General features: G+C 40.3%; 1 protein-coding gene across 1 annotated transcript; it reads left to right on the plus strand.

Annotated features, from left to right (window-relative positions):
* The first annotated feature begins 686 nt into the window (after positions 1-686).
* alox5ap (arachidonate 5-lipoxygenase-activating protein) lies at positions 687-19,335 on the plus strand. Its single transcript, XM_048533106.2, has 5 exons — positions 687-934; positions 1,052-1,133; positions 13,141-13,211; positions 14,922-15,003; positions 18,816-19,335. Exons 1-5 carry the CDS (start codon positions 865-867, stop codon positions 18,976-18,978), a joined length of 468 nt encoding a protein of 155 aa, XP_048389063.1. The 5' UTR covers positions 687-864; the 3' UTR covers positions 18,979-19,335.
* The last annotated feature ends 611 nt before the right edge of the window (positions 19,336-19,946 follow it).

The raw sequence follows: 19,946 nt of genomic DNA on the forward strand, positions 1-19,946 counted from the left end.
ATCTTTGAACAGTGGGAGGAAACCGGAGCACCTGGAGGAAACCCACACAGACACAGGGAGAACGTGCAAACTCCATGCAGTCACCCGAGGGTGGCATTGAACCCAGGTCCCTGGTGCTGTGAGGCTGCAGTGCTAACCACTGAGCTGCCCCACCAGGCTGCTTTGTCCTGAATGGTGTCAAGCTTCTTGAGTGTTGTTGGTGCTACACCCATCCAGAAAAGCAGGGAGGTTTCCATCACAGTCCTGACTGGTGCCTTGTAGATAGTGGACAGGCTCTGGGGAGTCAGGAGGCCAGCTGCTCACTGCAGGAGTCCTAGTCTCTGACCTGGTACAGTCTTTCTCAATGGAGGAGCCTGTTATTAAGAGTTTGAACAATTCCTTAAGGAAATGCTTCTGTACTGTCTTTAATCCATATTCCCAGTACATGTCGAAAAAAACTGCAATGCTATGGCGAAAGAACAGAGGAATTATATTAACCGGATAGAGCTTTCAAAGAGCAGGAGTAAAGCCGATGAGCTCAATAGTGTCCTTTCTAAGTTTCCCCTTCTACCTTGACAATGATGAAATCCATTTATCACTGAAATTGTGCAATCTGTATTAGCTCCCAGCGATGGACCTTACTGCTCTGCTTTCACAACGAAACTCCTTTGACACAACCACAGCTTGTACTACGAGCAAAATAAAAGTCATCTCTCGCCTGCCCATCATCCCACCCCTGTTCTCAAAGTTTGGTTTAACATTTCTTCCGCTATTTGCAACGTAGAAGAAAAATCGGAAGTTGGACCGATTGAGAGATAAAACTACGGGACGTTTTACTTTATTGCTACGACCTTCTCTCGCAGGAGCGCAAGACACACCGTCAGCATGGAGATGGAAATTCTGGACAATGTGATCTTTCTGGGTACTGTCACTCTGCTCAGTGCTCTTCAGAATGGTAAGGCATCTGCTTTACACTGCAACCAGTATGTACACCCACACCGAAGTAAATGCCTTCGGTTCATCTATACTGCTCCTTCATATGATGGGAACTCTCTGTATTCCTCTGTTGCAGTATTCTTTGCGTACACAGTGCAGAATGAATCCCTCCAGAAGCGGCCGACTCATAGCGCTTTTGACCGGGTCAGAATAGCAAAGTAAGACAATCGTTTTCTACAAATAACTTATGTTAGTAAAGTGGAAAAATAAAATAGTCCGTGTATGTTATTCAAATTTTAAATCGGCAGCGAGCTACCATTTAAATAAGATCAATTTTCAGGCACTTTGGAAAAGGTGAACTCAGTACAGTACCAGAGATTAGTCATAAAAGTAACCAATTGTACTAGGATCAAACAGCGCCCGTTGGATATCGTTCAATTTATGGGGCAAGTCAATTGATTCAAGCAGAAAGGAAATACTTTTAGTAAATGAGAGTTACACACCGTTGCAAATGACATTGCTTATCAGCTAAACAAATTCATATCTGAAATATAATTAAGCAGCATTTTCTTAATGGTGGCCCGAAGCCGTTTCCAGATGCAAACGCTCCTCCTAGTTGATTTTGAGCTCGATCATATTGAGTCCAAAGAAGTGATTAAACAAGAAATTAACGACAGACAAAGTACACCTGGAGGATAACTTTAAACTACTTGCAGGCAATTGTAAATCTTTTTTAAAAAAAGTAAATTGCAGTTCAAAGTATCTTAATTTTTTTTGAACTGAAAAGCGCAATGTATGTTTGGAATCGGATTTACTACAGTGTAATTACCTGAGACTAACCCAACCAATGTTTCTGGAGTTTGGCAGAAATATAATAGAACTTTTAAGAATCATACTGAGACCACACAACTTGTAATTATTTATCATCTTTAACAGAATGCAACACCTGGAAATATTTCACATAAGTAATTAAAAATAAAAGTTATCGCAGAACCCCATACCAAAAGCTTTGTCAAAGAGGTAGGTCTTAATGAGCATCTTCAAAGACATATTGAGAGATTTAAGGAAGAGTATTCAAAAACAACCCAGGAGGTTGATGCGAACTAGGGAAAGCCCGGAGGCCAAAACGGAAGGACAGATATCTCACAGCATTGCAGGATCAGAGTTAAATGTTGTAATGGTTTTGGGTGAAAAGACCGTGGAAGATTTTGAAAGAAATAGAATGAGAATTTCTTCTTAATCAGGAGATCAGCAAAACTTATGGTTGATTGATGAACGGAAAATGGTGGCAATTATAAAAATAATCACCATACAGAATGATTTGTTAGTTAGATTGGCCTAGAGTTGTCAGTTTCTTTGTAAATGAAATAAAATTATATTCAAATGCGTTTAAAACATATCCTGCACTGTCCTTGGATCAAAAGGATCCAGTTAAATATTAAGAGAGATGGGAATGATGGCTCAGTGGTTAGCGCTGCCACCTCATAGTGCCAGGGACCTGGGTTCGATTCAACTCTCAAGCAACTATCCACACAGAGTTTGCATGTTCTCCCGGTGTCTGCGTGGGTTTCCTCCCACAATCCAAAAATGTGTAGATTAGGTGGATTGTGGTGCTAAATTGCCCATAGTGTGCAGGCTAGGAGGATTAGCTGTGCTAAATGTGAGGTTCTGGGTGGGATGCTAGATGGACTAAATGGCCTCTTTTTTGCACCTTAGCAGTGCTATAAACAGTCTTTGAAGATCTTCCAGACAATTCCACTAGCATCTACAATGGTGTATAATTCAATCTGGGGCAGGTGCAGATTTGTAGGCGAGGCTGCTTTGAGCATTGTTTGTTGTAATCCCGCACAAAAAGGGTGGAATGTCACTGGATGTAAGTAGTGCTCGAAATTATGTGATCTTTTGCGCAGGTTTGGCCTATTTTGGGTATATAATGCTGTAGGTAACAGAACAACATACCCGAAACTTTCTCCTTTGAAATTCAAAGCCATTAAAAGTGTACTTATTAATCTATTAACTTTTCTCGTGCTATGTAGTTTTCAATTAGAAACCAATTATTTTTCAAGACTATAGCTTTAAAACTCTTGCCCATTTCCTTCGGCTACATCTTTTGAATAACTTCCACAAATTATTCTTTGAAAACCAATCCCAATGGTTATTGATTCAGACAAGAAATGTGTAATTGACCTGTTTTGTGGTGAACTCTATGCTTCACATATGAATCATAATCAGAGAGAGCTACAGCATAGGAAAAGGTCCTTCAGCTCAATGAGACTGTGCTGTTCAAAAACAACCAGCCTACTATTCAAACCCTATTTTCCAGCATATGCACCACAGCCTTATGACTTGACATTGCAAATGTACGTCTGAATACTTCCTAAATGTAATGGGATTTCTGTCTGTAACACCCTAAGAGACAGTGAATTCATGATCCCCACCATGTTTTGGTTGAAAATGTTTTCCCTTATATGTGCTGGTATATGCTGAGGAAACTAATTTTTTTTCCTGGCATAATTTCAAATTCAGTTAAATTACTTCCATTTAAATTGAAATGCATGAGGAGATGTATTTCTTTGTCGACAGGATTGCCTCCGAAGTTTTGGATAGGTTTGCTGCCACAGTACAATAACTTAGAGAAAAAGGAAAATGGGAAAGTATATTTTGGTACCGCACTTCAATTAAACAGAATTTACAAACACTTCTAGGTTATAAAGTAATCATCTCAGATAGTAGGTTAAGGCAAACTAACAGTGAAGTGAAACATGTTATTACAGAGTGTCCCACACCTCCCAGTGTGAACCTTAATAATGCTTAATGATGTCGTAGAGTCATACAGTAACACAGCGCAGAAACAGATTGTTCAGTCCAACTCATCCAAACAGAACCGATATCCTAATCTGACCTAATCCCATTTGCCAGTGTTTGATCCATATCCCTCTGTGACAGTGAAAATGATAATCTAAGATTACAAAGAGATCTTGATCAATTGAGTCAATGGGCCGAAGAATGGCAAATGGATTTCTATTTGGATAAATGTGAGCTATTGGATTTTGGTAAAACAAACAAAGACAAAATTTATACAACTAAAACACTGCCAAAGGCCTTACTTTTAAAACAGAGAGACCCCGGGGTTCAAGCACATAACTCTTTGAAGTTGGCATCAAGTATGGATGGGGTGATTAAGAAGGTATTTAGCACGCTTATCTTTGTTGCTCCGACGTTTGAGCATAGGAGTTGGGACTTACATTGAGATTATACAGGACATTGTGGGGCCTGTTCTGGAGTGCCGTGTCCTGTTCTGGAGTCCCTGTTATAGAAAAGATATAATTAAACTGAAGAGCATTAGAAGAGAGTTTCCAGGATATTGCTAAGAATGGAGTATTTTAGTTATAAGGAGAGGCTGGATAGACTGGGACTTTTTTTACTGGAATGTACAAGGTTGAGAAGTGACCTTATACAGACTTATAAAATAATTAGAGCTATGGATAAGGTAAAAAGCAGGTGCCTTATTCCTAGGGTGGAGAATTTCAAGACAAGGGGGCATAATTTAGGGTGAGAGGAGAAAGATTTTGAAAAAACATGAGGGGCAATTTTTTTTAATGTGTGGAATGAACTTCCAGAGGAAGTGGTGGATGTGGGTACAGTTACAATGTTTAAAAGTCATTCAGATAGATATATGAATAAGAAATATTTGGAGAGATATATGCCAAGCACAGGCAGGTGAAACTATGGGATTATCGTCATCATGAACTGATTGGACTGAAGTTTCCAAGCTGTATGATTCCATGATTGTAAATCCTTCCTATTCATATACCCATTGAGATGCTTTTTAAAGTGTTGCAACTGTACCAGCCTCCACCACATCCTCTGGCAGCTCGTTCCATACATGCATCACCCTCTGCAGGAAAAAGTTGCCCCTTAGGTCCCTTTTAAATCTATCCCTTTTCAACTTAAACTTATGCCCTCTAGTTTTAGATGCCCCACCATAGGAAAAGACCTTTTCCATTCACCCTATCCATGCCTCTCATGATTTTATAAAACTCTGTAAGGCCACCCCTCAGCCTCCGATGGTTAGGGAGAAAAGCCCCAGCTTATTCAGCCTTTCACTGTTGCCCAAACCCTCCAATTCCAGCAATATTTGTGTAAACATTTTGTGAACCCTTCCAGTTTCACAGCATCCTTCCTATAGCAGTACTGCAATATTCTAAAAGTGGCCACACCAATGTTCTGTACAGCCCCAAAACTCAACGCACTGACTAATAAAGCCAACGGTACCAAACACCACCCTGTCTACCTGAAATCCCTCTTTCAAAGAACTGTGCACCTGTACTCCTGGGGTTTTTTGTTCAGCAACAGTCCCTGGGTCCTTAACATTATTGTGTAAATCCTGCCCTGCTTTGCCTTACCAAAATGCAACATCTCACTTTTATTCAAATTAAACTCTATCTGCCCCTCCTGAACCCATTGGCCCATCTGATCAAGGTCCCATTGTACTCTGAGATAATCTTCACTGTCACTACATCAACAGTTTTGGAGTCATCCTCAAGCTTACTAACCATAGCTCCTATAGTCAACTTTTAAATCAGTTTTATAACTAACGTAAAGCAATGGGCCCGGCACTGATTCTTGCAGCATCCACTGGTCACAGGCCTCCAGTCCAAAAACAACCTCTATCATTATCCTCTGTGTCCTACCTTCAAGCCAATTTTGTGTTCAGTTGGCTGGCTCTCTTCAGATGTGATCTAGCCTTTCTAACCAGTCTACCATGTAAAACCTTGTTGAATACCTTGCTGAAGTTCATATAGACAATGTCTACTGTTCTGCCTTCATCAATCTTCTTTTGTCACCTCTTCAAAAAACTAGATCAAGTCAGTGACACATGATTTCCTACGCACAAAGCCATGTTGACTATCCCTAATCAGTCCTTGCCTTTCTAACTGCATGTAGATCCTGTCCCTCAGAATCCCCTCCAACAACTTACCCACCACTAACGTCATGCTCACAGGTCTATAGTTCCCTGGCTTTTCCTTATGACCTTTCTTAAATAATGGCACCATATCAGCCATTCTCCAGTCTTCTGGCACCTTATCCATGGCTGTCGATGATAGAAATATCCCAGCAAGGGGCCCCGCAATTATTTCCCTAGCTATCCACAGAGTTCTGGGATACACCTGGCCAGGTAGCAAGGATTTATCCACCTTCATGCATTTTAGGATCCCTAGCACCTCCTCTTCTGTAATATGGATGCAGAATATTTGTTTAGTATCTCATGCATCTCCTGTGATTCCACACATACAGCCTGGTTGATCTTTAAGGGGCCCCTATTCTCTCTGCAGTTACTCATTTGCCTTTAGTATACCTTTAGAATATCTTTGAATTCTCCTTAACCCTATTTGCCAAAGCTATCTCATGTCTTTTTCTTTCCCCCGATTTCCTTCTTAAGTATACTCCTGCTGCCCTTATACTCTTCTAGGCTTTCACTCGAACCCTGATGTCTATACCTGATATAATCTTCCTTTTTTTTGTCCAGAGCCTCAATTTTTTTAGTCATCCAGCAACCCCTACACCTACTAGCCTTGCTCTTTGCACAAACAGAACATCCTGTCTCTGAATTCTCGTTATCTCATTTTTGAAGGCCTTGCATTTTCTGACCATCATTTTACCTGCAAACAGCCTCCCCCAATCAACTTCTGAAAGTTTCTGCCTAAAACTATCAAAATTGCCTTCACTCCAATTCAGAACTTTAATTTTTAGATCAGCTCTATCCTTTCTTATAATTATTTTAAAACTAGTAGAATTATGATCACTGGCCCCAAAGTGCTCCCTCAGTCACTTACACTGCTTTATTTCCCAAGAGAAGGTCAAGTTTTTCTCCTTCTTTATTAGATACATCCAAATATTGAGTAAGAAAATTCTTCTTGACACTATGGCAGTCCCAGCAAACGTTTGGAAAGTTCAAACCCCCTACCATCACAAACCTTTTATTCTTACAGATATCTGAGCTTTCCTGACATATTTGCTTCTTAGTTTCCCTCTGACTGCTGGGGGCATGTAGTACACTCCAAGTAAGGTGATCATCCCTTTCTTATTTCTCAGCTCCATCCATATAACTTCACTGCAAGTTCTCCCAGGAATATCCTCCTTAAGTACTACTGTAATGTTATCCCTACCCCAAAATGCCACTTCCCTTCCTCTTTTTGCCCTCCCCTTTCTATCCTTCTTGTAGTTTCAATACCTCAGAACAATAAGCTGCTCTCCCTAAGTCATGTTTCTGTAGTAGTTATGATATTCCAGTCCAACCTTCCCAACTATGCCCTAAGTTCAGAGATAATGGGAACTGCAGATGCTGGAGAATTGCAAGATAATAAAATGTGAGGCTGGATGAACACAGCAGGCCAAGCAGCATCTCAGGAGCACAAAAGCTGACGTTTTGGTAGAGTCTAGGCCCGAAACGTCAGCTTTTGTGCTCCTGAGATGCCGCTTGGCCTGCTGTGTTCATCCAGCCTCACATTTTATTATTATGCCCTAAGTTCATCTGCTTTGCCTGTCAGGCCTCTTGCATTGAAATAAATGCAATTTAATTTATCAGTCTTACCTTGCTCTCTACCATGCTCTTGACTATTCGGCTTGGCCCCCTGCTACTGTACAGCCTCATTCTAATCTCTTTTCTTATTATCTCTTTGGGTCCCACCCTCCCCCTTAGTAGTTTAAATCCTCTTGAGTAGCACTAGCAAATCTACCCGCCAGGACATTGGTCCCCTTCCAATTCAGGTGCAACCCACTCTTATTATTTAGGTCAATTCTACATTTGAGGAAATCCTAATGATCCAAAAACGTGAAACCCTGCCCCTTGCACCAGCTCCTACATCATGCAGTCATCTGTCCTGTCCTGTTATCCTACTGTCACTGGCACTGGTACTGGACGTAATCCAAATATTACTACCCTCAAAGATCTGCTTTTCAACCTCCTGCCTAATTTCCTATATTCTCTCTGCAGAACATTGTTCCTTACTCTACCTATGTTGTTGGTACCAATATGTACAACGACCTTCCGTTTGTCACTCCCCTTTAGGAATGTTCCGAACCCACTCTCATATATCCTTGATCCTGGCACACGGGAGGTAACGTACCATCCTGATGTCTTGCTGACGGCTGTGGAATCATCTGTGTGTGACCCTGACCAGAGAATGCCCTATTACAATCAATTGCTTGGAAGCTGAAATACCACCACATCCCCCACCCAAACCCCACCCCAAACAACCCCCCCTCCCCCCGCCATTACAGTCGAGCCAATCAGAGTACCAGAAACCTGGTTGTTAGTGCTATATTTCCCTAACAGACCATCACCCACTGCAGTATCCAAAACAGTAAACTTGTTTGAGATGGGGTAGCCACAGGACACTCTTGCACTATCTGCTTACCTGTCCCACCTTTTCTGGCAGTAACCCATCTAACTGACTGTATCTTCAGTTTATCTTCCTTCCTGAAAGTACCACCCATCACACCCCCCCTTGCTTCTGTAAAGTCCTCATTGCCCCTAACTACTGCTCATTTTCATCCATGCAAGCCAAACACACTTCCTGCAGACATAATATCTGGGACATTGAAAATCTCTTTGATCTTCCACATCCAACAGGGAGAGCACATCACTCTACTAAAAGCCATCTCTGCCCATTTAACAATCTACGGACCCAGAAAATACCTAAAAATAAATACAACACACTTTGCTCGAAACTCAGCATTAGCACAGTCTTACTACCCAAAACATTGTTCTAGGCTAACAATACCTATCCTTTATATTAAAATTCAATCAAAAGACAGATCTCAGTAAAACATAAACAAAAAGAACTGTCACTTCACTCACCATGATAGATTTACACTGAAAAAAAAACAGATTAAGATCTATTTTTTTTAAGTCTTGAAATCAAACACATAGCTGACCAGGCTCTGAAATCATCACTGATCTCTCCTAGCTACAATGAGCAATTGCGATATTAGGTCTCCCAATGTCAGCTGTGATAAAATGTAAAGAATGTTGAAATGAAAAAAAATTAATTCTTTTAGTAATCACAAAATGAATGAACTATATTGTCGGAGCATTGAAGCTGACAATGAACCGTCACTATTATCCTTGTTGAAATTCTAAATTTCTATCACTTTCAATGTCAATACAGTTTTCAACCTGAGATTAAATTCATTGGGTCTGAATGTTTGTTAGTCTCTTGTGCACTTTTTCCACTTTGTTTCTAAACAATGACCATAGTCAATTCAACTTGAAAGGATACCAGATGATGTTATGTTTTTAGCTTTATGTTTTTGTGTGTCTGCTTTTTGAGCATAATTTGTGACAGACACCATTTTCTACAGAAAATACACATGCTAATTGTTTCTGTAGTATCAGCATGCTGCTCAATAAACTACCTAACCTGACTCAAATGCTTATTGATTCTGAAGACCTCACCTGTCCCACATTTTCATAGTGTGAGAGGGATTGAGAATTTGGGAGGCAATTATGACAGAGATTAACTTCGACCTTTACTGTTCCAAGTACTGTTCCAGCTCATGTGTATATGTATCATTCAATCAGCTCAAAAATCACTTATTTTCTTGTTCACTAACTTTATTGGCTAGTATTTCAATTAACCTTTTAGCATCTAAACAAATACGGTATTGGGCAATATGATGGGTTCTAATCAGACAAGGCACTTCAATACATTATCTGATATCAGTATAATACCACAGACTGGCCACATTGAATGTTATTTTCACATTCTGAATTTTGCCCAATAAGAGATTCATCTTATCAATCTTGGAAGCATCTGGCTGATACTTGTCATATGCAGAACATGAGCAAGAAACTTAAAGAAAGGGATTTCCTCTTGAGCAATATCCTGCTTAACATAAAGCGGTACACATATGTCTAAAGTCTCACCTCATATGATGCCACTTCTGGTTTATTTCTTATTGCAGCACATCATTGCATTCTGAAAGTGGATGCTTGAAATATGAAATCTGTTTCCCCTTCTTTACAGTTCATAAATGCACAAACTATTTCTACAGAACTATTCCACTCTTGTAATTTTATGTCTTTAACTCTTTCAATGAAGTAGTACAATGTGATGACACAGATACTTCAGTACAATCAGATGCATCACACAATGAACTATAATTCTCGTATACACGTAGTTGTCGAATAATAGTTTATAGCAATTGTCACCACCAAGACCAGCCCTATCCCCACCAAATGGTCATTGCTGCTAGCAAGATGGACCACAATCGAAATCTGTTCCTCTTGGCAAGTCTTGAATTTGGCCATATTATCACTCAAAGTGAAATATGTAGCTTCAATTGAATTTTGAATCTCCTTTTCATCACCATGACCATTGATTTCCACCGTACTGACTTGGAGCTATACCTTATTTCTTCATTGTGCTGGTCAAAATCATGGGGTTTTGAGTATACGAGTTGGGAGGTCTTACTGCAACTGAACAAGGTACTGGTGAGACCACATTAGAAGTAATGTGAACAGTTTTGGCCCCCTTATTTAAGAAAAGATATTATTTTGTTGGAGGCAGTTCAGAGAAGATTAACTAGGCTGCCATAGAGGGATTATCTTGTGAGCAAAAAATAAACAGATTGGGACTCTATTCCTTGCAGTTTAGAAGAATGAAATGTGATCTCTTTGAGATATACAGGAATCTTAATGTGCTTGACAAGGTAAATGCTGAAAGGATGTTTCATGAGAGAGTCTAAGAACAGAGGGCATACCCTAAGAACAAAGCGGCACCATTTTAAGAATGAGATGAAGAAGAATTTCTTCTCTCAGAAGGGATTCTCAATAGTTGCACGAGGTGAAGTGAATCCTGGTACAGTGCAACTTACTTTGTTGCAGCAGAGTGCAGGTGAGGACTGGCTTGGAGGCTAGGGTGATGCAGGACAGTTGCTAGACTTTGGTCTGGCACTACATGCTGATCTGCTGCTGTTTGGAACTCTTTATCAGGCTGTAACTTAAATCCTTTTCACAATGTTATAACTATCTCGTTCCTAACTCATTCTCAGTCACTGTATGTGATGCTGATGCTTTCCTTTTAATCCTCTTTTGTATAATGACACTTTTTTTTACTCTGTAAGACTTGTACCTAGGTACTTGTACCTAAGATGGTGCCATTAAAAGGCAGCCATTATGAAAACCTTTCACTGTTCTTCTACACTTCTGTACTGGAGTACAAGTGATAAAAAACAATATTCTATCGTGAGCCTTTGCAATTCCTTGCCACAGAGAGCTGTGGGGCCAGAATCCTTGTGTAAATTCAAGGCTGACAAGGTAAGATAGTTGATCAGTGGGGAAATCAAGGCTATAGGGAAAGCGCAGAAAAGTGGAAGTGAGGAGTATCAGATCAGCTATGATCTTATTGATTCGCAGAGCAGGCTCAAGGTGGCATAAATGGCCTAATCCTGTTCCTGTTTCCTCTGATCATGTGAACTCACTTCCTAATAGCTCGTGAATATACATACAACCCAAACACTGCAGGGGTTCAAGAAAGTAGCTCACCATCATCTTCTCCAGGCCAGTTAGAGATGGATGATAAATGTTGGCTTAGCCAGTGATGTCTGCATTCCTTGAATGAATAAAAAAATAACTGCAGCTCGCATGGAAACTCCAGGAAATGAATAACAATCTAAGGCCTTAATGAAAAAACTTCACTCAGTCTGTCATATTTAACATGATCCTTAATCTGTGAGCTGAAAGTGTTTTACAATCATTTATTCATCACAAAAGGAGGAACAAGGTGAAAAAATATGAAAATAATATAAAACTCAAATTAATATTCATTTTCACAATGCTAGATCTGTTTTACATATATAGCTGATTTCTATGTTACACATGAATGTACAGTATCTGTATTTCATATCATTGTCACTGTTTGCTAGATTAACTTTCTATGAATTTCAACAAGTAATATTAGCAGGCAAATAAGTTTTATTAAGGTTTCATATGTCCATTGCTTTATTTTTAACTTGCCCATTAATCTTAGCATTGTTTCAATTCTGCTTCTTTGGCTGAATAATGTATATTTTAAACAAACCTTTCAAAGAATATTCTTTTTTGTGACATGGCTGTTGCAGCCTTTATTATCTGCACTTAGTTCTCTAGATACCCTTTTTGGGGGTGCGGGGCATGGTGGTTCAGTGCTTAATACAGCTGCCTCACAGCACCAGGGACCCAGGTTCATTGCAGCCTTGGGTGGCTGTCTGTGTTGAATTTGCATGTTATCTGTGTGGGTTTCTGCAGTTTTCTCCGGTTTCCTCCCATAGTCCAAAGATTTGCAGGTTAGATGGATTGGCCAGGCTAACTTGTCTGTAGAGCTTAGGGATGTGTAGACTAAATGGATCAGCCATTGTAAATTTGGGGATGCAGTAGGGGGCTGGATGGGATGCTGTTTGGAGGGTTGGTGTGGAATTGATGGGCCAAGTAGCCCTCTCCCACACTGGAGGGATTCTATTATTCTAGACAGAGAGGCAGTTGCCGTTTGCATGAATCATTGTGGCTTATGTGTTGCATCTTTATAGTGGTTTCATATAAATGAGTGGCTGGCTAGTTCACTTCAAAGAGCTACCTACTACATTGATGTGGGACCAAAGTTACATATTGGCAGATTTCCTTCCATCAATGAGATGGGTGTTGAACCAGTGTTCCATTTTGTCTGCTGTCAACACACCTTGGAATGAATATATTGACCTTTAAAGAAGTGCAGTGGAAATTAATCAGTACTTACCAGTGCTGCAATGGCGGATTATGAAGATTGCACAAACTCGGCTTGTATTTTCAGGAGTACTGGAAATTAGAGGATGATTTAATCGAAGGTTTTTGGGATTCTGCAAGTAATTGACTGAGGAGATGCTGATAAACATTCCCTCTGATGGCCTAACCTTAACCTCAAAATTGGAATTAGATAATTCATGAGAAAATTAGGAAACATTTCTAGGAAACAAAGAATGGTAGAAGTGCGGAATTCTCTTCCCACAAAAAGCAGTGGATGCTAACTTGATTAATGATTATAAATTTGAGATGCATATATCATCACTAGACAAGAATATGGAGTTGTTACCTTTCTGAGTTGTGGAAGAGCTCAGAGATAAATGGCCAGCTCCTGTTCCCATGCTCCTAAAACATTGCAAGGAAATTCATGTGACCTTTAACTACACCTTCTGTTTTGTGTTTAGCCATAATTGCGCTGAGGTTTATCCCACATTTCTTGCTTTACTGTGGACTGCTGGAATTTTCTGTAGTCAAGGTAAGTTTACATCTGAAGAATTTGCTTGTGGAATGAAAATTTGTATATCTTTAGTTATGTTATTTAAATTATTTAAATTTTCTCAATCAGTATTCACTCACATGTTTCTGATGTGTTTCCCAGATAATTTGGGTCATTTTGAGTCTGAGCTGGAACCACAGAAAAATTTGTGCTGCAAGCAGAACACATACCCTGATCCTCCATCCTTGTATCTGCTATAAGTCCAACAAATAAACAGCTTTGAATAACAAGTCCAGCTTAACCTGTTTCTGTAAATCATAGGATCTCTATGTTGTGGGGACAAGCCCTTCAGTCCAACAAGTCCACACTGATCTACAGAGCATCCCACCCAGACCCATCCCCCTATATCCCCACGAAACTACACATCCCTGCACACTACGAACAATTTAGCATATCCACATAGCCTGCAAATCTTTGGACTGTGGGAAGAAACTAGAGCACCCAGAGGAAACTCACGCAGACATGGGGAGAACATGCAAACTCCACACAGATACCACCCAAAGGTAGAATCGAACCTGGGTCCCTAGCGCTGTGAGACAGCAGTGCCAACCAGTGAACCACCGTGCCGCCCTATCATGTAACTTCAACAGTATGACACACTGATCTTAAACCAAGATTTTTCCAAAAATACATTTCATTCATAAATTTTTTCCAGTATGTTACATAATGGTTTAAATTTGGCAAAATGCAGAGTGTCACGGAGATCGGTTTATTTCATTACAGAATATGAGGTGCCTCATCACAGCTGACATTACAGTTTATATTTGCAATGTAAATTTATACTTTATCATTCAACATTCTCTGGTGAATATAGCCTAAGGGGTTTTACATTGTATATCAAGAGTTTTGAACCTATGTGTACGAGAGCTGTAGACAGCAGCCTTTCCCCATTGAACCTTTGCAGTTCCTGGCAAAGCCTAAGAGTGTCCCTTATCACATTGTGCTGGAGCTTGGAATGTGCCAGGTCATCAAAATCTCTTTGCGCTGGAAGATTATAAAATTTTGGACAGATCAAAGAACATCTTTCAATGAGTTGATAGCCCTCCAGTGTTGATGTTTGTCTCATTCTGTGTCTTTGGGACCAGCCCACTGAGTGTACAGTCCTACATTATAGGATGCTCCAAATGAGCTTTGATTAAAAAAAACAACATTGTGTCTCTTTAAAGACCTGTTTTGCAATTGTGCAATCGAGAAGCAAGTGAGTGGTGATTTCTTCCCCATTAAAACTGCCTGAAGGGTAGGATGCATCAGCACTCAGACTCTGGATCTGACCCAGGGGCCCTTCTCAATGCAAGACAAGCTACATCTTGCTGGTTGTTTAAATATCCTGGTTTTGATGCATTCTTCCAAGTGAATTTGACAGTTTGCTTGGGGAATAATCCAACAGGATTCACACTTTGTTTTTCCACAGGCCCTTCAGAAAGCTACATGCAGACCACTGCATTTGTGGTCAGTGGTGTTTTTCTGTACAATCCTTACCTTAAGGGACAGGATGAATGTCATGATGTGAATGATTGAGCCTCCTGTGGCAATGAAGCTGAACGCATCCTTCACAACACTGAGATGATTAAACCTCATTGCCTAGCGACACTTCTGAGGTTTATTCACTCATAGCTTTAGGTTATTATGATTATGCAATCATGCTGTTTTGCTTAAAATAATATTGCTTTGTGATTTCACCTTTGTTAGCTCCTGCAGCCTTCGCTGGATTGTTGTATTTGGTGGTGAGGCACAAATACTTCGTGGGTTACTTAGGAGAGAACAGTCAAAGGTAACAGTTCTTCGTACTATAAGCACTTTTAAAATTATTAGTCTGTATCTTCAGGTCTCATTAATATTAGTCATGAGATGTCTTGCCCTTGTGGTTGATATTCCAATTAAACCTTTAACTTAAGTGATGAATTGTTGAGCTAATTGGGTGTAAATATCTTTGCGCTGGAAGGTTATAAAATTTTGGACAGATCAAAGAGCATCTTTCAATTAGTTGATAGTCCTCCAGTGTTGATGTTTGTCTCCTTCGGTGTCTTTGGGATCAAACCACTGAGTAAAAAGTCCTAAATTATAGGTTAATGGTGTGAAATCAAAAATATTTTTCCATTGTATTTCTTATGTTAATATCAGCTATGATTCATCAAGTAGCTAGTTCTTGGGGAATAAATAAAATCTTTGTCTTGAGCAACACACAACCTCAGAAAAGCCTATCTGCCTGCACAACCAGGTAGCCTTATCTGGGTGCTTCTGGAGAACGTAATATTGGATAAAACTATCCACTCAGCTTACTTAGCAAGCTGCCTGTGAACATTGGCTCAGCATTTGCAGCTCACCTTTCAGAGTTAGGTGGCACTTTTATTCAAAAAAATAGCTCATATGGAGTAAATCAGGCAAATTTAACATTCGTGTTGCAAACTCATTCTTCCAAGTTTGCAGCCAACAGTGTAGTGATTCAACATTTTCCTGTAGCTCTTCTCTTATTTTGAAACAATTTCCTCTTTCATCTAGCTGCCTGAATGACTGATGTTATTTCCACATCAGTAAAGTGAACATTGTGGTTTTTACTTCCTTTAAAAACTACCAGATCATCTTCTACATTGAAATTAGTTGTTTTTTAATAGTTAATCCTACTTTAGATTTTGAAAATGCTTCAGTGGTCATTTATTCAGGTGACTGTGTCATGCTAAAGGTGCTATCTTTGAATCATCAATTTGAGGAGTAGGAAAATAAACCTGGGGCTGAATGTAAAATGGCATTTGATCAGGCTTCATCACTTCCTTGAATAAGGGTACTGAAAGTTACCTTTCATATAAAATATATTTTTAGTGTGTACAACTCAGACTTGCCATGATCCTACCTGCTTTGAGGAAATACGAATAAGAAGAAAGTTTGAAGAATTATTGCTTTGTTCATTTGAACAGTAACTTGATGGAATTGTTGAAAACTGTGAAAGGACCAGGGCCATTGGAAACTAAATGTTTCCTGTATATGAAGTATTAGGAACCAAGGGGTAACACCTGACCAACAACATCGTTCTTCCCCCAACAAGACCCCCATCCCCAATCCAACCCCACAGTAACAGGAACTGGAATCAGATAGGTCTGGCTGGTGCATTCAGGTGGATTTGACCCAATAATATGCTAGAAACTGATGGAGGTATTAGGATTAGGACAAGCACTTTTACGGAGTTTTAGTCTTTAGTCCAGGCTTCTGATTATGAAGCCTCATCAAAGGTTCTGTCCATGCAAAACAGTGCAAGATCCTCCTGGAGACTGGATCCAATGTATCCAGACCCTGGGTATACAGGTTTTCTGTCACATTCAACAAAAAAAATCATAATTATATGGTGCCTTTAACATATTGAAATATGCCTGGGTGCTTCACTGGGACACATAAACAAAGTAACACATTGAGTCACACAAGGAAGTATATATAGAAATGAAATGACCAAAAGCTTGGTCAAAAAGGTAGTTTGTTAAGAAATGTTTTAAAGCAGGAAAGTAAAGTGGAGATTTAGAGAGTTGTGGACTGGTAATTCCAGAGATTGATAGTGAAGCATCTGAAGTTTAGCCACAAAGATCATTGAGAAATCATGAGAGACCAGAACTGAAGGAATGCATATATCCTAGAATGTTGTGGAATTTGAGGGGTTTACAGAGGTGAACAGGGGTGAGGCTATGGAGGGATTTGAAAACAAGGATGAGAATTTTAACATCAATGTGTTGCTTGATCGGGAGCTAAAGTAACTCAGTCAGCACGGGGCTGAAATAGGAACATGAGTCAGTGTGGTTAAGACACAGACGGCAGCGTTTTAAATGATGTTATATTTACAGAAAATGTGGAAGATGTGCCAGAAGTGCATTTGAATAGTTGAGTTTAGAGATAGCAGGGGCATGGATAAATGTTTCAGCAGCAAATGAGCTGATGTTGGAGAAGGCAAGCAAAGTTAAAGATATGAAAATAATGAAACTCCTGGTACGGACACACAGACGAAATTGGAGGTTCATCTCAGAATTAAATATGACTTCAAGGTTGTGAACAGACTGGACAATTTCATACAATTGTCAAAGAGAGGAATGGATCCAAGAGATAGGGAATAGTTTAGAGTTGGGGGGGCGCAAAACAATGGCTCAGTCTTCCCAATATTTAAATGGGGAATGTTTCATTCATCCAGTTGTGGATATCAGATAAAGCTATGTTTGCAGACTCCAATGCATACACACTGTGTGCTACTTTAAATCATGTGTGGGCAGATTTCAGAAGGACGTGGTGGGTGGAGAGATTGGGATATGGGGATAAAGATTTTGGTTTGAAGTGAAGAGATCCAGGTGGGAGATCAGAGAGCCAGGACTTTGTGGAAGGGAAACAGAGAGGGAGGGGGACCCCAGGCCTTGGACCCACTTTACGGCATCCCAGCCCTCCCGGGCCCTCATTGAGACCTGTGTCCCACCCCCTCCTCATGGGTCTTGGACCCCTCCTCCTCATTCAGGGAACACCCCCAACACCTTTTTCACTGTGATGGATTCCCCCATCCCCTTTCACTCTAGGGAACCAACCTCACTCCTTCCTAATTCTGAGGGACTCCCTCCAAGCCCTTTCACCATTGCTGAAACCCAGATCAAAATTGTGTGCTTGTGCATGACAGCACACATAAAGTCTACATGATGACTGCCAACAGTTCCAGGGTCAGGAGATAAATAGCCTGCCACATTAGTGGAGGAATCAGGAGAGGGAAAGGTGACAGTGAGTTAGCATTGGGTATTGCCAGTGCCCATGTGAAAACTAATGCTACGTCTTTGTATGATGGTGCCAATGTGTAGATGAGCCAAGGAACAACACAGTTAATGAGCAGGAGCAGAAAGAGAGAGAAGTCTTTGCAAGTGAATCTCTGGCTATGATCAGATCATTATGAATGGAGCAGTCCCACCCTGTTGAGCAGCAAGAGGAAGGCATTGGGGGAGGATGATTTGATCAATCATATCTACGCTTGCAGAGCGGTCTAGAAGACAAAGGGAGAAATTTTATTTTTGTCACAGTCACAGGAATGCAATTCCCACTAGAATGGCAACACACAATTTCAGGGCCAGTATCTTGGCAATGCTTTGATATGGGCATCCTCAGAGGAAAATGTGCAGTGTTGTCTAATTTATCGTAGTTTTTAATTCTTTGATCTGATAGATATAACACATGTGTATTATTGTCGCTTCAAAGAAGTGGTTTTGGTTTGAGTGAGGTGGCTGAGGACAAGTAAAACTCAATAGCAATGATTTTATACTTGCGTATTTTCTGACTGGTTTATGTTCTTTGAGGGGGCAGCCTATCAGGAAATTGTGGGAACACTCCTCTTATTTTTCACTCTGCATTAGCTGCAGCAAGGCTCACCGGCATGAAGTGGGCATTTGTAAAGATGTTCTTTAACTGAGCAAATGTGCCATATGTACGTACGGACACAGCGGTCCAATATCAGTTGCCGTACTTTGTGCCAAAAGGTTCATAAATAGACATGGTGCTCTAAGCAATTTTAAGCATGAACTGTGGTTTATAGACAAATATTCAGTGATTTTCTAAATCTTTAATCACTTATTTTTACAGTCTTCCTGGTTTCTTTTTTGGAAAACGTTTGATGGCATTCTTATTCATCATGGCAACTGCTGGAATTATCAACTATGCAACAAACTATTTCTTTGAAATCAACTTTCTGTATTACATTCAAACAGCCACAAAAGCCTCTGCTGCATTGCTTCTTATTCCCTAATCAGGTTGAAGATGTTGTTAACATCAGCATGGAAGCTTTAATAACTCCAATCATTTGTTAACATAGACCCATATAGCACAGAGTCAGATCCTTCAGTCCAATTCATCCATGCCGACCAGGTTTTACAAAGGAAACTAGTCTCGTTTGCCTGGATCTGGCCCATATCTCTCTGAACCTTTCCTATTCATGTTCCTGTTCACCTGTCTTTTAAATGTTTTAACTGTACCTTTATTTCCCACTTCCTCTATTTTTTTAAGCAAATTCATTTGTGGCTGTTTGATTAAAAGCTGAAGTAAAGAATTCATGTCTGTATGGTTCCCCTTATGACAAAATTAAAAAAATTCAAGTGGAACTTTATTATTTTATTATATCATGTATATACTTGAAGCACAGCTTTCAACAGAAGCAGAGCTAGAAGCCTAGCTCTAACATTTACACCTCTTTTACACCTATTTTAACCTCACTGCGAAGCCTCTTCCAGGGATGCCTAACCTGAAGAAGTTACCCTCCTCCCTCCGGACCAACCTCAGGGAATCTCTCTCCCATTGCAACTCTCTTGTAATCTCTTCGGCCTTGAAACTGCTCGACCATGTCCTGAAGCAAACCAGGTACCACAGCCACATCACCTTTCACCCCCAGCTACCTACTAACCTCATCCCACCTCCTTGACCTGTCCGTCTTCCCTGGACTGACCTATCCCCTCCCTACCTCCCCACCTACACCCTCTCCACCTATCTTCTTTACTCTCCATCTTCGGTCCGCCTCCCCCTCTCTCCCTATTTATTCCAGTTCCCTCCCCCCATCCCCCTCTCTGATGAAGGGTCTAGGCCCGAAACGTCAGCTTTTGTGCTCCTGAGATGCTGCTTGGCCTGCTGTGTTCATCCAGCCTCACATTTTATTATCTTGGAATCTCCAGCATCTGCAGTTCCCATTATCTCTGATACTATTTTAACCTCACTGCGAAGCCT

Source organism: Stegostoma tigrinum, chromosome 6, assembly GCF_030684315.1.
Source record: "Stegostoma tigrinum isolate sSteTig4 chromosome 6, sSteTig4.hap1, whole genome shotgun sequence".
NCBI classification, from domain to species: Eukaryota; Metazoa; Chordata; class Chondrichthyes; order Orectolobiformes; family Stegostomatidae; genus Stegostoma; species Stegostoma tigrinum.

Bases quoted from the DNA above. Each gene is read 5' to 3' on its own strand.
- alox5ap (XM_048533106.2), top strand. From the start codon at position 865: ATGGAGATGGAAATTCTGGACAATGTGATCTTTCTGGGTACTGTCACT. The intron at 935-1,051 runs GTAAGGCATCTG...CCTCTGTTGCAG, and splicing joins GCTCAGTGCTCTTCAGAATG to TATTCTTTGCGTACACAGTG. The intron at 15,004-18,815 runs GTAACAGTTCTT...TTATTTTTACAG, and splicing joins TTAGGAGAGAACAGTCAAAG to TCTTCCTGGTTTCTTTTTTG.